This window comes from Pipistrellus hanaki (assembly GCF_964339955.1).
Source record: "Pipistrellus hanaki genome assembly, chromosome: 1".
Lineage (NCBI taxonomy): Eukaryota > Metazoa > Chordata > Mammalia > Chiroptera > Vespertilionidae > Pipistrellus > Pipistrellus hanaki.
The window spans coordinates 5,679,783-5,698,408 of record NC_140503.1 but is presented as its reverse complement, the minus strand read 5'-3'; the positions used below and the strand labels follow the sequence as shown (position 1 = coordinate 5,698,408).

The 18,626-nt window shown below is 62.4% G+C and overlaps 1 protein-coding gene across 1 annotated transcript in view; it reads right to left on the bottom strand.

Moving 5' to 3' along the window:
• Window positions 1–9,178, bottom strand: part of EML1 (EMAP like 1) — a 137,316-nt gene extending 128,138 nt beyond the window's left edge. The window contains exon 1 of the mRNA XM_084887449.1: window positions 8,814–9,178. Coding sequence (XP_084743575.1) covers window positions 8,814–8,841 — 28 coding nt within the window. The 5' untranslated portion in view covers window positions 8,842–9,178. The remainder of the gene's footprint in view (window positions 1–8,813) is intronic.
• Window positions 9,179–18,626: the final 9,448 nt, after the last annotated feature.

Genomic DNA, 18,626 nt, shown 5'->3' with positions numbered 1-18,626 from the left:
CTGCCAGCGGGCCTGGGCCCAGGGGCTCGGGCTCTGCCAGGAGAGATAAGGGCCAGCCCCTGACTGGCCGTCTTCGGAGCTCCATCTCGATTTCCCCGGAGCACACAAAGGCCCGTTGTTCCCGCCGCGGGCGGAGCGGGCCACCTTCTCAGGAGAGGAGATAAACCGCCGCGGGACGGATGGCGGCCGGTTAGATTTACAGCTTCTCCTGGGCCACCTGTCCCCTGTAGCTCTGCATGGGCGCGAGCGGCCGGCGTCTGCTGTGGTGGAGGCGGGGTGCAGGGGCGGAGGGCGGGGGGCGGGGGGAGGGGGAGGGGCTGGGGTGCTGAGGCGGGAGGCATCAGCTCGCACGTGCCACATTCCGGGGGCCAGTGCCCCGGGCCATGTCCGAGGTGAGGACACTGGGGCCCACGAGGCTGGTGAACGGCCGGTCGGTGCTCCCTGTCCCGGGCTGGATGCCCAGCTGACCCGTCTGTCCTCGAACCAGGACCTGGATGACACCGCTGCCTCAGCTCATAGCCCTCGAGTGGACACTGAGAGCAAGAAAGCAAAAACGGGAGGTCCCCGACGAGAGCCCAAGGTCTCTGTGGCCCCTTCTCCCGCCTCCCTCCCCCTCTGGCACCCAGAGCCCCACAGACCCCAGTGAGATCTCACCCCTCCGCTGCTCAGGACCCCCCTCCCGTGGCCCATCTCACTCAGGATCAAAGCCGACTCACTCAGGGTCAAAGGCATCTCACTCAGGGTCAAGCTGATGTCCCCTTTAGACCGCAACAATGCCCTTTCGCAGCCTTCTCTGAGCGCCTGGCTCCTCTCCCCTTCGCCTTGCCCAGCCTGGCCCGCCGGTGTTCGCTGAAAAGATGTGGCGCTTCCACCCCAGGGCCTTTGCACCTGCTGTTTCCTCTGCCAGAAGCACCTTCCCTCAGCTGTCCCCAGGGGGCGTCCCTGAGGTCCGTCTCCAGTGAGACCGTCTGGCCTCTCTCCACAGCACACCCTCTCCTCCCTGATTCACTGCCCGCCATCCTGAGCGCCTCCTCACCACTGCACGTGCTCTGTGATGTATCCTGTCTGCCGTCTGCACGGCCCCTCTCCGCCTCTGAGTGTCCGTGGGTGCTGAATGACTGATGGACTAAGATGCTGCTGGGACAGGGCTCCCAGGGCTCGCACACGGCGGGCTGCCCCTGAGGGCCCACGGGCAGGGCTGCCTCCACCACACACATGGTACAGCATCTCCCGAACCCTGGGCCCAGGCTCCGGGGAAGGTCTATCGTAGTATTTCAGTCCCCCAGGCGGGCAGCCATCCTATCATTAGCGTCCAAGGCCCAGATCGATGGCATGACTTGCAAGGATCTCACAGCACCAGGTGGCAGAGCGGGAGTGCCGAGGCCGGGCAGTCTGAGCCCCGGCCACGCCTCCTCCCTGCCTCTCACCTGCTGCCCGCGGGCTGGGACGAGGGGCTGGGACGAGGGGCTGGGACGCAGAGGAGGAGGAGGGAAGGGGCCTGGGACTCCTGGCTGAGGCAGCGTCCACACCCCGCCCTCGCCTGGGGTCACCTTCGGAGAGGACCTGCCATTCCCGGATTAGAGACCCCGCAGGACACCCAGGGCCTGGGGCGGCCCCTCCCGTTCCCCCATGGGCTCCAGAGCAGAACACACTTGCACACCTGGACGTCTCCAGCTGTGATGAGCCGATCGGTTCCCCGACTCCCGCCTGACGCTGGCTCCGGTTACCCACAATCAGCCTGACCATCAGCACCTCCACCGGCCCAGGGCCCCGCCCGGCCCCATGGGAGGTGCTCCTGGCCTCCGTCCAGGGCTCTCTGCTTGCAGGTCCAGGAAGCGCAGATCAGCCCCCTCGGGAGCAGCCAAGGGCGGAGGCCAAGGAACTCGAGATAAGAAGAATGCAAGGCGCCTCCTGACCAGGAACCCGTATGACAGGCTGGGCTCGTCTTCACAGCCTGTGACCGGGACCCCCACCTCGTCCACGTCTCTCCGGGGCTGCGCGGACGCGCCGGGTCACCTGGCGCCCACCGAGCAGAGCTTCAAAGCTGGGGAGGAGTCACCGGGCCTGGGCCAGTGCCATGGTGGTGGCAATCCTTTCTAAACGGGCTTAGAGTTTGCAGAGACACTGAGATTTCCAGCTTCCTCCACTTCCTCCCTCCCGCCAGCCTTTCGAGGAGGGACTCCCAGCCCGGCCTGCAGCTCCCAGCAGCCAATGTCTGCTGGGTGGCCACCCTGGGTCGAAACCCAGAGGATGTCTTTGTCCCCATTTTACAGATGGGGAGACTGAGGCTTCCCGTCCCAGAGACAAGAGGTGATTGCAAATAAGGCACAAGATGGCTCGACGCCATGAGCCACGGGGGAAACGCCTACAGAAACCACACGGAGGCGTGTGAGCACCGGGATGGACCCCAAAGAGAACAGCACGTGTCAGGGGCTGGTGGGAGCTGGGGCCTTCATTTCCCCGATGGCGGCAACACGCTGGGGCGGCCGCTATGGAAAACGTCCGGGGCCTCTAAAGGAGAAACGTAGAGTCCCCATGTGACCCAGCGATCCCACTTCAGGTGCACGCCCACGAGAGGGGGGCACATACCTCACACAGCACCTGGGCGCTGGTGCTGGGGGAGGGGACCTACTGTGTGCAGTCTCGGTTACTGCCCTCGCCACCTCAGTCTACTAACCCCACGAACGGGGGAAACCGCAGTGTGGGGTGAAGGCAAGTCCCCGGCTCTTCCCTCGCACCCACCGTGCCCCGCAGGGCGCCAGGCGCACAGTAGGTGCTTAGCAAGCACCTGCCGACGGCAAGCACCTGCGCCACGCACGGGCGCTGGGCCAGGAACTCCCGCCTTCCGTGGGAAGGGCGGGGAGGGTGCTCTGTGCAGCGGAGCCAGCGCTTTGACATGTTTTTCCACCCGAAACAAACGAGGCACGAGTCCTGGAGGGTGTGTTTACACAAGGTAGATGTGTTTAAACTTCTCCAAAAAGTTTGGCTCGGAGGTTGGGCCGTGGGACGCAGAGCCGCAGGAGGGTCGGATCCCCCACGCAGAGCCCGGCCGTCCCCAACCAGATCCCAGCTTCACTCCTAGCCACTCGGTGGCCATCGGCGGCTCCGAGGGAGGGGCGCGGGAGCCGCCTCTGGTCCCGGGAAACGTGCTTTTTAAACCAGGTTTCATCTCATTCTCTGAGACGGTGTGTGCCACCCGCCGCCACAGCCCGCTGCGAGGCTGTACGTTTTCACTTAAATTAATTTAATTACATGCTGGGAAGAGTCAGCTGGGAAGCCTGTTATTAAAGCTTCTATCTGGTGGGTCACATAGGCAAGAAAGCGGTGTCTGCATTGGCGGGTGAACCTTATTTTCCAGTATTTTTCTATAATCATTTCCTTCTCAACTCATATCCCATCTTGTAAAAAGACATTTTTTAATATATTTTATTGATTATTATTATTTTTTTTTTTACAGAGAGGAAGGAAGAGGGATAGAGAGCTAGAAACGTCGATGAGAGAGAAACATCAACCAGCTGCCTCCTGCATACCCCCCACCGGGGATGTGCCTGCAACCAATGTACATGCTCCTGATTAGAATCGAACCTGGGACCTTTCAGTCCTCAGACCGATGCTCTAACACTGAGCCAAACTGGTTTTGGCTGTAAAAAGTCATTTTTATTGATTTCAGAGGGAGATAAAGAACATCCATGAGGAGAATTATTGATCGGCTGCCTCTTGCACACCCCACCCTGGGGATGGAGCCTGCAACCTGGGCATGTGCCCATGACCTCCTGGTTCACAGGTCGATGCTCAACCACTGAGCCAGGCCAGCTGGGCCATAACCCATTTTTTAATGTTGACTACATTTACTAAACAGACTCATGAACTACCCATCCCCACTCCCTCCTTTGAGCCTTAGCAAGCAATAAATCAACAGAGCTTTAGGGCATATTTAATAGATATTGCTTCCTTTGGTTACCCTTTTCCTCTGCTGTCCTGACCAAATCTCTCAGAAACTTATTTTTGTGCTTTTAAATGTGAATTCTTTTGAGTCTTCGGGAGAGAGGTGTTTTGAAAAATCGGGCCCCTCGCTTTGTGATTTGCATGTTGGAGGCCACATGACTGCACCTCAGATGCTCCGAGAATTTCCCAATTAAAATGGGTCACTTCAGCCGAAACCAGTTTGGCTCAGTGGACAGAGTGTCTGTCTGCGGACTGAAAGGTCCCGGGTTCGATTCCGGTCAAGGGCATGTACCTTGGTTGCGGGCACATCCCCGGTAGGGGGTGTGCAAGAGGCAACTGGTCGATGTTTCTCTCTCATCGACATTTCTAGCTCTCTATCTCTCTCCCTTCCTCTCTGTAAAAAATCAATAAAATATATTTTTAAAAAATAAAATAAAATGGGTCACTTCAAAAAGGGAAGTCACCTAGCCAGTGTGGCTCAGGGATTGAGCATCGACCTATGAACCAGGAGATCATGGTTCAATTCCCAGTCAGGGCACATGCCTGGGTTGGGGGATCGATTCCAGTGTGGTGCATACAGGAGGCAGCGATCAATGATTCTCTCATTATGGATGTTTCTCTCTCTCTCTCTCCCTCTCCCTTTCTCTCTGAAGTCAGTAAAATTGTTTACAAAATACAAATGGAAGAGGCAGTCAATGGCAAGCAGAGCCAGAGGGGCAGATATGACTCCGGGTCACTGACGGAGGGCTGTATCTGTCCTCGGCCGTGAGGTGTGGCCAGGTGACCGCTTGAGCCAATGAAATGCAGGGAGCACCAAGACCAGTCACTCCACGGCGGGAACACTAAATTCCAGTGCGGCGTCTCCGCCTGCCTCTCCTGCCTCATGCTGTTGATGTCCCAACAGCTTCTGGAGAGAGTGGAAAGAAGGAAGGAGAGAGGAAGAGGCGGAGACAGAGAGAGAAACATCTACGTGAGAGAAACACATCGATTGGTTGCCTTCCCAACGCGCCCCAACCAGGGCTGGGTATCGAACCTGAAGCCCAGGTACATGCCCTTGACCAGGAATTGACCCTACAACCCTTCAGTGCTTGGGCCGCTGCTCTATCCACTGAGCCACACCGGCCAGAGCCCAACAGCTTCGAACCTGTCTTTCTGGTCAGAGGTGTAAGGGCCTCGGGTCCTTGGGACAGTGGGAAAAGGACTCTGCCACCGGGATGGGGCCATTCGCTGCTGGGAGGCGCGGGTTGTGAGAGGACAGTGCAGAGCAGGTGTGCTGGGTCCCAGCTGGTGTGGGACCGAGCCATGTACTTGCCTGTAGGGTTCGACAAGGCTCTTAGCTCCCCCCTTCTCCCCCCAGTCACTTGGAACCCCTCCAGGAGCTCGGAACACTGGCAAAGGCAGCCACTCCCCATCTACAATCGGGGTGACTGGTGCCCAGAGCTGGGGGCCGGTAGGAGGTGACAGGAGGAGAGAGGGTCGCTCTGTTTGCTGAGCATGTGCTCGGGAGTTAGGGGTGTCCATTCTCACCTCCCCCTCCCAGGCAGGGCCAGTGCCCCCCCTATTGGAAGCTCAGAGAGGTTCAGTGACTTGTCCAAAGCCACAGAGCCAGGGCCTCGAACCCTGGGCCCCGGAGGTCCTGCGGAGGGAACAGCGCTGCTCTCGGGTGCTGGGACCTGTCATGTTGCTTTGCTGGAAACTGTCCCAAATGCCAGGGCACTGACAGCCTGGAGGCTGGCTCTCTTCCTGCGGACTTATGCCGACGGGAGGGGGGCGGGGGGGTCACCCGGTCAGAGGCAGGAAAAGACCATCAGCAGACCCAGGATGCATGGAGCCAGCACTTCCGACCCATGATCCAGACGGCGCCAACTCAGACACTGTCTCCAGGCCCGTGAGGGACGGCCAGGGCCCATCCTACAGACGAGGAAACTGAGGAAGCCGGGCCTCGGTGGGAGCTGGGCCCCGGCGGGAGAGCCGGGCCTCGGTGGGGAGCCGGGCCTCGGGAGGGGGGAGCTGGGCCTCAGTGGGGGAGCCGGGCCTCGGGGGGGGGGGGGCGGGGGGGGAGCCGGGCCTCGGGGGGGGGGAGCCGGGCCTCGGGGGGGGGGGGGGAGCCGGGCCTCGGGGGGGGGGGGGAGCCGGGCCTCAGTGGGGGAGCCGGGCCTCGGGGGGGGGGAGTGGCCCGGACGCCCCCCCTCACTGAGGGGCAGAGCCAGGCCGGAGTCGGGGCGGCTGTGCGGGCAGCTCCTTCCCTGGCCGTGTGTGCGGCTGGCAGGTGTGGGTGCAGCTGAGTGTCTGCTATAAATACGATGCTGACTCCGGTAACCTTACCCTGCGGGCTCCGGCCCAGCCTGGGGCCACACATCCTGAGCTGACACCTACAGGGCCTGCTCTGGGATGCTCCCGGCGCCCTAACACGGTGCACGTTCTCTGTGTCCTTTCCCCCCACATTCTGTTATGGGCTCCGCGCAGAGCTACCTTCTCTGCAATGAGGAGGCCTCTGAAACCACCAGCCCCTTGGGTGAGAGCAGGGTGCCCCCCCTCCCCCCGGAAGGAGCACCAGGTCTGAGTTCTGCACAAACGGTTTGCGGGACTGAGTTCAAATCCCAGCCTTACCGTTCGCCAGCTGGGTGACGCTGGGTGACGTGCTTGCCTCTCTGAGCTTCAGTCTCCCTGGCTATACCGGGGGGTTCCCGCCATGCCCCCTCGGGGGACTGAACGCGGTGTCCCAAACGGCCAGACGTGGGACAGAGCGGATGATCCGCTCCCTGCGTTTGCCACAGCCCACTCGCCGGTTGAACAATGATGTCTGCAGCGGCTCGCAGAGAGCCTGGCGTTCCTTTAAGAGCGTCACATGCTTTCGGCCACTAATCCCCCCTTAATGGGAGCTTGAGGAGCTACGTCCCATTACTGTCCCCATTAACAGATGAGGAGACTGAGGCACAGTGCCCTTGAGTAAGCTCCAAGGTCACTCGGTGGAGAGCTGAGAATGTCGCGGCTGTTGACACAGGCCAGGGGATGGGTCCCTGAAAATAGGTACAAATATGTCACAGCGGCCTCCTGGGCCCTGTGGCTTCTGCGGGGTCCCTGTAGGAGACCCCCCCCCCCCCCCACACACACACACAACCCTGTACCCGGACGCTGTCTTCACGTCTACCAACCAGGTCCTATCCAAGCCCCACGCAGCAGAGACCAGAGCATCACACGGCATTTCACAGGCGGGCAGCCACCGCTCGGCCAGGGCGGGCAGAGCCAGGATGGTGCCCGCAGGCCCCCAGCCCAGGGGCCCTCTCTAAACAGTGAAGAGGCATGAAGTCCGTCTCCCCCAGCCCCCTATCAGACACACACACACACACACACACACACACACACACACACACACGCACACTCCGGGCTCATTCCACAGCCCCGGCGGGCTAAATATTCTCCTGGCCTTCCTGAAATACCCGTGTCCACGGGCGGCTTTACAAGCTGCTGAAAGCAGGGCCGTGTCCCTGTGGAGGGAAGGAGCTATTCCGGGTTCATGTCAGGTGTGGCGGAGCCAGCCAGAAAGGGCCTGTCTGCCCCCTCTCCCCCCCCATGCCGGCTCCTCAGCCTTCACCGCCACGGCGGGCAATTCCTGGCAGTCAGCACCACTGGCGCCCGGCGACCGAGGCTGAGGCCAGGCTCGGCTTGAGGGGTCCCCCTCCCCAACACACACACACACACACACACACACACGCCCATTCCAAATCTGACTCAGCCAGGCCCAGGCACCGGGACTGTCCATCAGACACCACTCGGGGGGCCACGCCATCCACTCCCCCAGCCCGGCCGGCCCCCCAGCGACGGCGCCACGTGATTCTCCCCAGCGGTTTGACAAATAAGGTGTCCACGGCTGTGCGGCGGCGTGGGCAGGTGGCCCTCAGGCCCCTGCACCCCTGGACTCCCGCCCAGACCCCCACCGGAGGCCTCACGGAGGCGCCACAGAGCCGTCCCCCGCACGGGGCACCAGCAGACGCTCCACGGGTGACCGTTACCCCTCAGCCCTCCTGGGTCTGGTCGCGTTATCACGGCCCCTTCCCCTGGGCACACCGAGGCTCCGAGCAGTCAAGCCCCTGACCCGGGTTCCCACGGTGCGAGGGACAGATCTGGGGTTTGAACCAACTCCGGAGTCCTCCCCGTGTCCCCGGAGTCACACGGTCCCCGGCCAGCCCCGCCGAGGCCGCTCAGGGACACGTCCGCATCACAGCTCTGCCTTCCCCGGGAAGGAGCCGGGGCAGCCGGCCAGGGACCCACCATTGCCCTCCCCGGGGACAGACCCAGCGTCTGACCGCCCCTCCGCTGCCTGGGCCCCCGGCCGCCTCCAGCCCAGAGGACCGGGGTCCGTGCTGGCCGGCCGGGGCTCGGGACTTCCCACGGGGCTCACCCTTCGGGGAATTGGTAGAAGCTGTAGGCTCCCCGTTTCAGATAAAAGTTCACACACTCATTAGCCTGCTCACACCCAGGCCTGCTCCATGGCACCCTGAGCCCACCCTCCCCCTCCCCCCCTCTCCCCCCCTGAGTCCAGCCACAGCCCAGGGCCCCCCACCCCCCACCCCCCGGCACCGTGGGTCAGCTCGGGGCGCCTGGCTGACAGCGGAGGGTTTGTAGCAAACACGGCTTCCTGCTGCAGCCGCCCAGGGAAGCAGGGGTGGGGGCGGGGGGCGAGCTTTGCTTTGAAAGTCAAGCTCCCCCTCCAGGAGCACAGGCCCCCCGGGCAGCAGGCCAGGAGGCAGGGGATCCAGCCCCACAGCTGCCTGCTGCCTGGGGAGGGGGTGGGCAGAGCTCCCCGGACCCGTGGCCTTGCCTCTGCCCCGGGACCTGCCGTGGGTAAATATAGCGCTGCCACTCACCGGCCGAGGGGCCCTCGCCGTCCGACATGGTGCAAGGGAGGCTCCGGCAGCCGGCCGCCTGCCTGCAGGACGCTCCGCGCCTTCCCGGCTGTCACCCACCTGGTGGGGCTCGGGGCTGCCGGCCGGGCTGGCTGTGCTCACGCCCAGTGTCCAGGCAGCAGCCCGCCCCGCCAGCCAGGCCACCCCCCCACGCTGGGCCAGGCAGATAAGAGCGAGCGCCGGTGCCAGGGGCCCGTGCGATTGGTGGATAAATCTGGGCACAGCCCTCCCTGCCCAGGGCCTCTCAGCAGCCTCCGAGTGGTGCCTGAGGAGCCACTGCACCCTTGGGTGCCCGGTCAGCCCCCACAACCCGAGCCCCAGTCCCAGGGACCCCAGAATGCCTGCAGGCTCCCGCCCTGGGACGGTTCCACAGGGTCAGGGAGGGGTGCTTGGGCCTCGGAGAGAAAGAGCGCGTGACACCGCCCACTGAGTGTGTGCCCGGGTTAAGGGACCCACCCAGGGCCACTCCGCCCAGGCAGGGGTGCGGCTGGAGGAGGGAGCCGATGCTGGAGCTGCAGGGTCCCGGAGCCTCAGAAAAGTGAGGGGGTGGAGTGGCACCCCAACACCCAGCAGCAATGCCGCCAGCACCAGAGACCTGCTCAGAGCCCTGGGGAGAGATGGGGGGGGGGCCCCTTCTGGGGCGGGGGGCAGCGGGGGGAGAGGGGGCGGGGAGTGCAGTCACCCCGGCTGTCGTACAAACAGCTAAGAGGTTCAGTCCCATGCCCAAACCGGTTTGGCTCAGAGGATAGAGCGTCGGACTGTGGACTGAAAGGTCCCGGGTTCGATTCCGGTCAAGAGCATGTACCTTGGTTGCGGGCACATCCCCAGTGGGAAGTGTGCAGGAGGCAGCTGACTGATGATTCTCTCTCATCGACGTTTCTAGCTCTCTATCCCTCTCCCTTCCTCTCTGTGAAAAATCAATAAAATATATTAGAAGAAGAAGACGAAGAAGACGAAGGAGACGAAGGAGACGAAGGAGAAGGAGAAGGAGAAGGAGAAGGAGAAGGAGAAGAAGAAGAAGAAGAAGAAGAAGAAGAAGAAGAAGAAGAAGAAGAAGAAGAAGAAGAAGAAGAAGAAGGAGAAGAAGAAGAAGAAGAAGTTGTTCAGTCCCTAGGAGGCGCTGCCAGGCCTCCTGGCCGTGGTTGTGCTGTCCCCGCCCGGTCTCTCCCTCTCTCGGGGAGCCTTGTGTGACTGCCCCTGAGCGTGGGCCAGGCCCCCTGTGCCCCCTCACTCTTACCTCGCGGGGCTCGGAGCCTGGTCTTGGCTGGCTCCTGCTGTTCTGTGTGGTAGTGAGCTCCCTGTCCCTGGCGGTATGTGAGCAGCGCTGGGCAGCCACGAAGGGAGGACACAGCAGAGAGAGTTCAAGCATCGGGTGGGGTGGGATTACATGGCTTTGGGGTTCCTCTCGGGCCACCCACCTGTCCTGGTCTCCCGGGGCCTCCTGCTGTTTGGCCCCGAAAGTCCCGCAGGCATCCGGGGGCCTCAGCGCCAGGCTCTCGTCAGCCTGGGTCCCTCCTCGCGGACGTTTGATTTTCAGTGAGAAAATGAAAGACAAAGCCAGGCTGAAGCTGTCTCTGGAGCCCTAGAGCCCCACCTGCCCCCCTCATTCCCCCCCGAGATCGCCCTCCTCCCCTCAGGGCCAGGCCTGCGTCTGGGACCCCTCTTGGGGGTGGATGCGGGGACCCCCTGCTGCTCTGCCTTGGGTGGCTGTGAGGGGAGGAAGCGGAGAGGGGGAGCACCTGGGCCACCTCGCCTGCAGCGCGGGGAGGACTCTCACCTGTGTGCAGGCTGAGGATTAGCCAGTGTTTCCCAAACTTCTCTCATGGCGAGAACCACCTGGTGGGGTTGTTAAACTACAGATTCCGAATCCCAACTAAGAAGTGCTAACCTAGAATTCTTGGGAACATACAGGTAAAATTGTATACTTAAGTATATGTTCCCAAAAATTCTAGGCTAGCACTTCCTAGTTGGGATTCGGGAATCTGTATTTTAACAACCCCACCAGGTGATTCTCGCCATGAGAGAAGGTTGGGAAACACTGGCTTAGGGGATTAGCGAGAACGCTGCTGGGCTCTGCAGGTGGGAGCAGGGGCCCCGCAGCCCGGCCCTCGCTCTTTCCCTGAAGCTGCCGCGGGCTCAGGCGAGGGCTCCGGGCAGGTGGTGGCCTCCCTGTGTGTGTGCCGCTTGTGGAGCGCGTGTGAGCAGCGCCCGGGCGCCCGAGGAGCTCACGGTGCTCCCCAGGGGCCTGTGGTCAGTCTTGGGGTGCTCCTGCAGCCCCTGCCCTGGGCTCCCTGGCGGAGGGGCTGGGGACCAGAGCCAGAAGCACGTGGTGTCCGGTGGGCCTGGCTCGAACGCCATCTCCACCAGCCGCCACGGGGACGGGGACAAGCCTGGCCCCTGCCTCAGTTTCTCACCTGGAGACGGGGGGCTGTGGTGAGGATGAGCACCAGGCCCAGAGGCCTTGGAGGGCATTCCATCTCCCATCTCCCACGCCTGTCTGTCTGTCTGTCCGGAGTCCCACCCACACAGGCCCGTGTCCACTGGCGGGGGCTAGCTTCCTGCGTGCAGGCCACACCCTCTTCCTGCCTCTGGCCCCAAATCCCTTCCTGTTTTCTTTATTGTAGGAACATGTGTGTGTGTGTGGGGGGGGCAGCTCGATTCCTGTGATCCTCAGGCCACCGCAGCAGCTATGGGCTCACTGCATGTGTGAGCCAGCGACAGTGTGTATGTGTGTCTACATGTGCGTGGGCTGGGTACATGTGTGGGAGGGTACGTGCATACCAGAATGTATATATGCATGTACATGTGTGAGTGTGGGTCTGAGTTTGTGCAGGTGCACACGTGTGGATGACAATGTGTATGAGTGCACCCATGTGCATGGGTGTAGGGGAGTGTATGCGTGTGCCCATCCCGTGTGCATGTGTATGTGTGTGTGCAAGAGAGCATGTATGCATGTGGGATGTGCTCCCATGTGATCATGTGTGCAGGAGCAGGTGTGTGCATGTGGGAGCATGTGTATACATGTGGTGGGCAACCATGTACACGTGCCCTCAGGCCCCTGCCGACTCATGCTGCAGCTTCGACTCCAACAGTGGGTGTCCCTGCTGTGGGCACTGAGACCTGGCATCTCCACGCATCGGTGGGCATGGCCATGGCAGCCGCCGGGGCCCACAGGCTGGCGGAGCCGTGGGGCAGGGAGGGCAGTGATGGGTGAGGGGTATGGTGCAGGCAGACACCTGGAGGGGAGCCCGGAGCCCAGGCAGGCCGGGTCAGGCACAGACGGAGAGAAGGGCCAGCGAGGGGCAGGGGCTCCCGAATGGACAGCAGTGGGGGATGCAGGCTTCCCAGGGGGCCTCAGCAGTTGGCAGGAGTTGGGGCGCCGGAAGAGCAGAGAGCACATTTATCCAACACCACGGACCAGCCCCCCAAATCACCCATGGGAGGGTGACTGCTGGCCGGGGCACCCTGTGCTCAGCACCCACTGGCACCCCACCCTGAGCTCCCACACCGCTCAGCACCCACCGGCCCCCCAGCCTGAGCTCCCACACCGCTCAGCACCCACCAGCCCCCCAGCCTGAGCTCCCACACCGCTCAGCACCCACCAGCCCCCCACCCTGAGCTCCCACACCGCTCAGCACCCACCAGCCCCCCACCCTGAGCTCCCACCCCGCTCAGCACCCACCAGCCCCCCACCCTGAGCTCACACACCGCTCAGCACCCACCGGCCCCCCAGCCTGAGCTCCCACACCACTCAGCACCCATTGGCCCCCCAGCCTGAGCTCCCACACCGCTCAACACCCATTGGCCCCCCAGCATGAGCTCCCACACTGCTCAGCACCCACCGGCACCCCAGCCTGAGCTCCCACACTGCTCAGCACCCACCAGCCCCCCAGCCTGAGCTCCCACCCCGCTCAGCACCCATTGGCCCCCCAGCCTGAGCTCCCACACCGCTCAGCACCCATTGGCCCCCCAGCCTGAGCTCCCACCCCGCTCAGCACCCATTGGCCCCCCAGCCTGAGCTCCCACACTGCTCAGCACCCACCGGCACCCCAGCCTGAGCTCCCACACTGCTCAGCAGCCACCAGCCCCCCACCCTGAGCTCCCACCCCGCTCAGCACCCACCAGCCCCCCACCCTGAGCTCCCACCCCGCTCAGCCAGCAGCACCGTCCAGGAGAGGGTGGAGGACGGGCAGGAGGGCAGGGGCGGCCTAGAAAGTGGGCAGGGCATCCGAGTGTGGTGGGGTCAGCAAGGACACCCCACTTCCTGCTCACCCACATGTAGACACACTCCCACTGGGTCTCAGGGGCCCCGCACGCTCACCCCCAGGAACACCCAGTGCAGCTGGACGGGCTCTCGGGACTCTACTGGAGACCCAGCCGGGGACCCTGCTCCCAGGACAGCCTCCTCACCGGGCCTGTGGCCGGGACTGAGAAGGACCCTGATGGCCACAGTGGATGGACCGCGCCTCCTGGGGGTGGCCTTGGCCGCTAACCTCTCGGGACTGAGTGCGGGTGGAGTTCCCGCCGCATAGCACGGGATGGGCACCAATGGGCCCCGATGGGCCTTGTCCTACTTCCCGGGCCCGTCCACTCCCTCACGTTAGAACCGACACCTCCTCACGGCGCGGGTCAGAGCAGACACCACGTACACGCAGTGGAGACGCCAGACACGGCCCGAGACCCCTGCACGGCCTCATACCTGAGACAGACGCTCAGGGGCGGACAGAGGCCACAGAAACACGAGATACAGAGGGCATGAGTGGACACATACACGTGGGGCACTCACAAATGGGCTCACATGTGCAAGCTCACATACACGTATGCACAGAGGGCTCACACATGCACACACATGCACACACGGGCTCACACGCGCAAGCTCACCTACACACATGCACAGAGGGCACACACATGTGCTCACATGTGCAAGGTCGCATACATGTATGCACAGAGGGCTCACACGTATGCACAGAGGGCTCACACGCACACGCGCACGCACCCACACATGCACGCACACTCACGCTCCCGGAGCTGGTTTCCCAAACCCAGGGCCCGTCCAGCCCAGGCCCCTAAGCTAGCGGCCACAGGGGTGGCCTTGGGGAGCCCCCAGTCCCCAGGCTCCCAGCCAGCAGAGAGGCGCAGAGGCCGTCCGGCTGCACTGGGTGCTCTGGGTGGGAGGGTGTGGGCAGCCCCAGGGTCCCTTGGGTAAGGTGACCAGACATCCACTTTTGGCAGGACGGTCCCGATTTTTAACAATTTGTCCCGCGTCCTGCGGCGTTTTAAAAATGTCCCGAATTCTTTCCAAAAATCGGGACTGTTTTTCAAACGCCAAAGGATGCGGGACAAATAATTAAAAATTGGGACTGTCCCGCCAAAAGCGGGACATCTGGTCACCTTACCCTTGGGGCCAGGGCTCCGGGCTCCTGGGTCCACCCCACTCCTGGGTGGGGGCCAAAGAGCTGCTGTCCTCTGGCGAGTGAGAGGGCGGGTGACCCAGGGGACATGGCGCTGGTGGCAGGCTCCTCCTCAGGCTGTTGGCTCGCAGCAGGGAGGCCCCCCTCGCCCGTCTTGTCCATAGAAAGGGCCCGGGTTCCAGGGACGCGGGCCCCAGGCCGGCCACACGCAGGCGCTGGCACTGACCGGTTTCCTGGACCGAGAAGGACATGAGGAGACGCCACAGTCCCTGAGGGATTTAAGCTCCAGGCCAAGCAAGGGCCCGGGCTCCCAGCTCCCACCCTCCCTGGCTCAGAGTCCCGGCCGCCCGCCAGAAATACCCCAGCCTCTGCCCCTCCCCGGGCTGGGTTATTCTGGGACGTCTGGGTGGAGATGGCGGAGCTGGCTGGAGCCCAAGGGTGAGCTTTGGGCACATACGTGGGTTCGGGAGGCACCAGGCTGTTGGGACCCTCCTTTGGGTCACACCCACTTTGGAGCCTCGCCCAGAGGAAGGCAGCACCCACATAGAGGGGTGAGACTCCACAGGAGCCGCTGCCTGAGCCCCTCTCGCCCTGCCCTGAGGCCCCCCCCCCAGGTGACCGTCTTCTCTCACAATCGTCCAGGACCCCACACACTGTGTCTGCCGTGGCCCACCTGCCTCTGACTAGTGTCAAGGACACCACACCCCTTTGGTCGAGACAACAGGAGGGGCCACGCCCCATCCGGAACCCTCTCAGGTGGGCAGCTAACTAACTGTGATCCTCTGCTCCCACACCGGCTGCCTCCGAGGGCCAGCAGGGCCCCCAGGGGACTCTGGAGCCGCTTCCTGTCCGGCCCCCAGAGCAAAGAGGGGGAACCTCTCACTGACAGGCTGGGCCCATCTCCCTCGGCCTTGCCCCCAGCCCGGCTGGGTCCGAGAGCATGGGGGGTGGCTCCCACTCTGCAAAGACCTTTTTAAGCCCAGCTGGCATGGCCCAGCGTCAATCTATGAACCAGGAGGTCACGGTTCAATTCCCAGTCACGGCACATGCCCGGGTTGCGGGTCTGATCCCCAGTGTGGGGTGTGCGGAAGGCAGCCGATCAATGATTCTCTCTGGTCATTAATGTTTCCATCCCTAGCTCCCTCTTCCTTCCTCTCTCTCTGTGTGTGTGGGGGGGAATATATATAATATATATATATATATATATATATATATATATATATATGCATTTTTAAAAAAATATATTATATTGATTTTGTACAGAGAGGAAGGGAGAGAGATAGAAACATCGATGAGAGAGAGTCATCGATCAGCTGCCTCTTGCACACCCCCTACTGGGGATATGCCCGCAACCAAGGTACATGCCCTTGACCAGAATCGAACCCGGGACCTTCAGTCCCCAAGCCGACGCTCAATCCATTGAGCCAAACCGGTTTTGGCTATATATGCATTTTAAGCATGAAAGCTGCTCAGCTCTGTGGACCGCGGGGCACTCCAGCCTCCCAGGCAGCAGGAGGCAGCCTGCAGCCTCCTGGGCTCGGTGCTCGTTTCTCCACCGTGGGCTCTTCTTGCCAGAGCGGCCCCTTCCCAATAGCCCCCCCTGCCAGGCCCAGGCCCATTGCCAGGAGGGGTGAGAGCAAAGAGACGAGGGAATCCCCGCACCCCCATCTGCATGACCGTACTCCTTCCACCTCCACCAGCTGCCTCCCCCTCGGGCCTCGGTGGCCCCATCTGTGAAGTGGGGACAGTGATGACCACCTCCCCATCCTCACCCTAGCGGCCAGTGGATACCTCATACCACCTGCGCCGGCACCAGGTGGGCTTTACACCCTCTCGCCAGGACCAGCCTCCGCAAGACTGAGCTTGCATCCCTCGGGTCCTCCCTGGACCTTCCTGCGGGTGGGAGTACCGCCCATTTGGCCTGCAGTGGACGCACAACCCGGAGCTCTGCGGCGCGGCGACACCGTGTGGCTATATTGGGAACTGCATGGCCTGGCCACCCGGGGAATCCTTCCTTGAAGGGCCACTGACCACGATAAAGCTGCCACCGCAGCGTCTGCAGCATTGATGCTGACAAGCTCCACACAGAATGCTCTTAATCCTCCCACCAACCCTAGGAGACGAGTCCTATTGTTTGTTCTCCCTTACAGATGGGGAAACTAAGGCCCCAGCTCCATAACCAGAGACAGAGGGGGTAGAATTGGACCCCAGGAGGCCCAGCTGCAGGGCCTTGGTCTTTATCCCACCCATCTTGCCTGGCCCGGAGTTTGGCACCTGCCTCTGCACATTGGGGTCTCCTGGAAACGGGGAGGGGAGAGGAGCTTAAAAGAGAAGTTTCCAGTGCCCACTGCATTGCTGACCCAGCTGGCCCGGCTGACTGTCTGTGCAGCCAGGTCTGAGGACCACCTTCCGCTCACAGGAAGCCCACTTTTTCTGTAAGAGGGAGTGACTCTTACAAAATGCGGCTCTTTGGCCCCTTGAGTGTGGCTCTTCCACAAAATTTCAGTCGTTGTGCTGTTGATATTTGGCTCTGTGGACTACTGTAATGAGTTTGCCGACCATGGCTCCAGAGGATTTGAAGAAACAGATGCAAAGGTTCAGGCTTAGCAGTGGACAGATATTCTAGGTCAGGGGATGGGAAAGGCAGTTTGGAGTTTCCAGCGGAGCAGACCCCTGCAGACCTCTCCAGACGCCTCCAGGCCGTGTGCCTGGGATGCTGGCTGTGGCCTGTGGGCGCATTAGGTGTGCCAGGCTCAGCCATGGCAGGAGGCAGAGGGCACAGAGGGGGGAGGCTGGGGCCTGGTGTGGTGGCTGGGGGCCTGTAGGTGGGGGGAGTATGGGGGGGCGTGGAGTTTGTGGGTGGGGCTGCTGTGGGGTTTCTGGGGGAACTGCAGGGGCTGGTGAGCGTTAGCGGGTGCCTGCAGTGGGCAGAGGTGGGGGGCACAGCAGGACAGATTCTGAGCGCAGTGGTGGGCTGAGGGCCCAGGAGTGAGACAAGAGGGGCCATCGGCGTTCTGGTGGCCCTGAGAAGGGGCTGCTTCCAGGCAGGGCTGAGGCAAGCAAGGGCCAGGTTTGGTTTGGCCATGAAGCTGGAGGCGGAGCCCAGGACACCAGTCTCAGAGCCACAGACGGTTCTGGACTCCCAGGCAGGGCACTGGGAACAGAGAGGGTGGGGAGAAGCTTGATAAGGGCCAGCCGAGTGCCTGCTGGCCCTCCAGAGGCCAGACCCCGTGCCCAGAGGCTCAGGTAAAAGCACGCCAGCCTGGACGGGGTCCCAGTTCCACCCAGTTCAGGCACCTCCTGCACTGACGTGCCGCTGCCGCCCTGAGCCTGGGTCTGCCTGCTACATGGAGACCCTCGGAGCTGCTGCTCAGGACTCAGCAAGGACGGAGGGGCCGGGGGACGGCAAGGCCGCCCACTACCCTCCCTGCCTCCTGGGGGCACCTTTTTGGGCATGTGCCCAGGCCGTGGGCGAGGGCACTTGGGTGTGTTTGCAACATGATGGACTCCCACTGGTTGGAGGAGAGCCGGGGCTGGAAGAGAGTCCTCTTCCTTGTCCGGGTCAATGTCACTGCCCCTGGCCCCCCTGGGCCCTGGGGGGCGGGCAGCTTCTTCACCCCCCACCCCCGTGAGCGCGACAGGCCCATCCCCTGGGCCTGGGCCGTGCCGGCCCCTCTGACCGGGCTGGGAGGGGCAGCGTGGGAGGAAGATGTCAGAGGGGTGAGGGCAGACGCCCAGGTGCTGGGCTCTACCCCCCCCCCGGGAAGATTGGGGATCCAGCGTCTGAGCCAGCGGCCTGGTTGGAAGTTGACCAGACAGCACAGGCCCCCGGCCCCCAACCCCTGACCCCCGGCCCTCTCACATCAAAACCCAGCCCTGACCGGTTTGGCTCAATGGATAGAGCATCGGCCTGCAGACTGAAGGGTCTCGGGTTCAATTCCGGTCAAGTGCAGGCACCTTGGTTGCAGGCACATCCCCAGTAGAAGGTGTGCAGGAGGCAGCTGATGGATGTTTCTCTCTCATCGATGATTCTAACTCTCTATCCCTCTCCCTTCCTCTCTGTAAAAAATCAATAAAATATATTTTAAACAAACAAACAACAAAACAAAAAAAACCCTGCCTACAATCCCAACCTCACACCATTGCACCTGGGAACATGGCTTGCATGTAGCAAGGGCGGGTGCCTGCCAACGCGGGGCCCACAATAACCCGGGCGGTTCTGTCCGGAGGGCACGGCGTCTGGGCCTCCCCAGGGGCAGCTTCCGGAGCGGGGCCAGCCCTTAGAGAGACGGGCCTCCGCGTCACCCCATTTCACAGATGAGCCAACTGAGGGCCGAGCCCCCTGGCCTGGTCGGGCCGGTCG